The 3,782-nt window shown below is 41.8% G+C and overlaps 1 protein-coding gene across 1 annotated transcript; it reads right to left on the bottom strand.

The window, feature by feature from the left end:
• Positions 1-2,631, bottom strand: LOC147458654 (uncharacterized). The gene is made up of 8 exons (XM_086510046.1): positions 2,551-2,631; positions 2,487-2,502; positions 2,332-2,393; positions 2,178-2,243; positions 2,026-2,067; positions 1,297-1,304; positions 1,201-1,216; positions 1-325 (listed from the first exon to the last, which is right to left on the bottom strand). The coding sequence occupies exons 1-8, from the start codon at positions 2,629-2,631 to the stop codon at positions 251-253; spliced, it is 366 nt and encodes a 121-aa protein (XP_086366172.1). The 3' UTR covers positions 1-250.
• Between the last annotated feature and the right edge of the window lie 1,151 nt (positions 2,632-3,782).

Here is a 3,782-nt window from a genome sequence, read left to right as displayed (position 1 = left end):
TTGAGCAAACATAAAAGAAATATATACAATGTTTCCTGACTTACATAATCAGTATTCAGAGAATAGTACGTGCAGGCTTCCTCCACAACTTTTCAGATTTCAACGTTCCTCACAGAATCAGTGCAATTTAAACACATCATGAGGACTTGGCTTTGGCATTTGTGTGATGTTTCATAAAAGATGACTATGGAAGCTCCATCACATGCATGTTTATCGTGCCCCCAGCACCAGCATTTCCAGAGCCAGTTAGCTACGAAGGCGCGAATTCCACAATCTTTTCCAGCACATTTGAATTTCCAGTAACTGCCCTCCGTGTCGTTGCTATCTATTGCATATGCATATTCAAAGATGTCACCAGTAAAAAAAGCACAAACTACAAGATATGCGACAGACAGTGTGAGTTGGAAACAGCTTTGATCATACATAAACATCTCAACAAAACACCCATCTGCAGCAAGCAAAGAAAAAAAAAACTTTTACGGGTTGTGTTTCAGTCCGACCGCAGGGGAGAAGACATACATCACAGTCCAACCGCAGGGGTTGTGTTTCAGTCCACCCGCAGGGGAAAACTCTGATTACGATATATATAATGTCTCCTGACTTGCATAATCAGTATTCAGAGAAATAATACGTGCAGGTTTCCTCCACGTTTCAACATAATTCACAGAATGTAACTTCCACGCCTTGTCTATTCAGTGCAATTTGAACACATCATTAGGACTTGACTTTGGCCTTTGTGTGATGTTTCATAAAGAATGACTATGGAAGAGGATTGTGTTATGTTCCATAATATAAAAGAGTCTCGACAGTCATCTATACAACTCATCAACACACTCATGGACGGGCCAGCCATTGGATGTAGTCCAGTGGCTCGCCACACACCACCTTCAGTGCCCTATGCTTACAGCATGGACAGACTGGAAAGCATGAAAACCTGCCAAGCAGTAAAAAATGACCTTATCAAGGTAAGTTAGCTTCTAATGGCTTGAAAAGGTTGGAATAGCAGTCCACAAGACATTCCTATCAGAAGAAAAAGATTTCCATTTCCATTCTTTGTGCCATGGATGACAAGTGGATAGCCCTTTTGCCTCGTCTAGGTAAGAATCGTCCATGTTAGGTAAGTTCCACACAGACAGAGAAAGTAGCAAATCATCAGCTTCACAGACAACGTCATACCACTTCTATCGGAAAGTGCAGTACCTTAAACAGCTCGCTCCTTACTTCTTACAGTACCTGGTACCTCCACATCGGCTGTCCTTCCTCAGGAAGAAGGGGGCTCCTACCTCTGCCACTTACCATCCTTCCTGCTCAAAAGACAGGACCTTTGAATACTCTGTAGCAATGTTTAATCTCTGGAACACAAAGTCTTAACACCAAGGTAGATAGATACATTAAATACGACACGGAAAGTACGAAAAGAAATGTTGTACAGTACAGAACAACAACTTTGAACCATAAAATACATTTAAGGAGTGAACAAGACTTATGTTTAACATGTATGTGTGTGTATCTTTGTGACTATGTATGTGTGTAATGCACGTTTGCTGTCACACTTCCATAGCATGCAAACTTTGAATTTAGAAGTCACAAGTTTCTTGCAACACTTAGAAGTCAAATAATTGAAGTAAAAACAACAAGCTCGTTAATATTGGATGACCAGTGCAGTTCAATTCAGTCTTGATCGATAAATTCAAGGAATTTCTGCAACCTTCAATCAACACAGAGACCCTCACTCTTTCAAGCATATTCCATAAACTAAAGTAACAAAACCTGTGCGCTGCGAGAACAACCACATAGCACCAAAATAAGATTTGAGATGTCTTGACACTTTTTGATTTGAAGTATTCCTGCTTCGGAAAAGTACTACCATGGTGGCATACCCTGGTATGTGCGGCTCAAAAGATTCCCTCCTAAACTTAAATGCAGGCAACTTATTGCTATCCGTGGTCACCTAGAGTCCCAAAATCCCTCTTAAAATGGCTGTAATATAAAGCACAAGACTTGAACAGCACAGATGTCAAATACCTTCTCTTTAATCTTCTGAGGTTGCTCAAGAAATAGCTCCTCCTGCCATAGAAAAACAAAGAAAAATCTAGTGCGCAACACGTCGATAAACTGTGCATGACATGAGGCAAATAGATAAAAGTAGTGCTCGTCGACTAGGACAGCCTGCTTGCCTTCTTAGCACGGATTCGTCCTAAGCTGTCATGGATTTGCTGCTCCAAACGGATAAGATCAAGATACTGAAAGGGCAAAGCTTTGTCAAAACATGCCATTGATATGCTTTGCCAATGGCTACGATTACTTGAAGCTTATCAATCTTAGATCTACCTCTGTAAACTTTTGAGCTTCTCCATGAATTGGGTCACCCTGTCCGCATCGCCATCGCCATGCTACATGGGCACGCACATTGATAATTATCACCAAAGTGAACATTATGAACAAGCACAAAGAAAAATTAAGAGGGCTGATTGTCAAGTACTGACGGTAAAGCAGCCGGCGCTGTTGCTTTCGGGAGATTCGGAGTGGTCACAACTCCTCATGTAGCACGCCAAAACGCTTTGCATGCTGCCCATTTCTCTCGCCTTGCAGCTGCCGACCAGCTGAATCAAATGTATAGGGCACCCACATCGTGGAGAGGCTGGACAAGCGGTCTTCTTATGAAAAGCTACAATTTCCTTTTATCTTTGGAGAAATTTAATCTCACAACCATGGGTATTTTGGGGATTTTTTTAATTTGAGAGGTATTTTGGAAATTTCCACAAATTAGAGGAGTATTTTGGTAATTTTTCCGAAAATCAATCACGCTCCGCGAGATGGGTGGGATGGACATGTGCGATTTCACTAATTTGGTTCAAGATGCATTCGCCGCAAGTTTGGCCATTGGGATCAAGAAAACCCACACTGGTTAGAGCACATGCCTCATAAAGAGGTGGTCCACCTTTAAGTGCCCTCTTTTCTTCCAGCCCTTGATATGGGTCAAGATCTATCCAAGCAGCCTCTCGTCTTACATCCCACTACGCATGGGCATTTAAGACCAAGTGGGATTTACAAGCTCGAGGGACGGGGGGGCTCGTCACTAAAAGAGCACTATACTAAATGAAGCCCAAGCCATTGAATCACACATGGTGGTAATTTACCTGCATATATGTCTTACATTATTGTGTGTAACTTTAGTTTATGGGCTTATGTTTTGCCCTAGAGGTTAGGTAGTTCAATGTGGGCTTGAGTACAACCATCTCAAGCCAAGGTTGGACAGTCCAACTTTGGGGACGCACTCAAGAACCTAAATTTTTCGACGGTTGTTATCATGTACTGCAAATGTCTAGAAACCAGTGGTGGGCTAGTCTGAAGGGGCCCTGCATCTCCTGAGAACTAAGAGGAATTGGTCCATTCTCCTCTTCTTATTGACATTGACAAGCTCAAATTGTTAAAATCTCACTAAGTACTACTTCTACTAATTGACAACCTAGTGGGATTCGGGAATAGTCCCAATCTACATTGGTCTACACACTCTAGGAGCTAACCTAAAGAGAGCATTGCTTCTCAAATAGAAAGAGGTCTCTCTCTTTGATAGCGGTGAGGGCTGCTTTTCAAATAGTTTATAGCTAGTCAGGGGTTCGTGAAGGAGAAGTGCTTCGCAATGCTTTGGTTAAGGTGTATGCCGATTATGGTAAATCACAAAAGAATTTTAGTTTGTATCATCATCTTTTGGAACACTTTGATTACAAGAAGCAACGTGGTTGGAAGCTACCAGAAGTTCCTGGTAGGAAACTACTGAA

This window comes from Adiantum capillus-veneris, chromosome 4 (genome assembly GCF_014529385.1).
Source record: "Adiantum capillus-veneris isolate H3 chromosome 4, ASM1452938v2, whole genome shotgun sequence".
In the NCBI taxonomy this organism is placed as follows: Eukaryota; Viridiplantae; Streptophyta; class Polypodiopsida; order Polypodiales; family Pteridaceae; genus Adiantum; species Adiantum capillus-veneris.
This window is presented reverse-complemented; position numbering and strand designations above follow the sequence as displayed.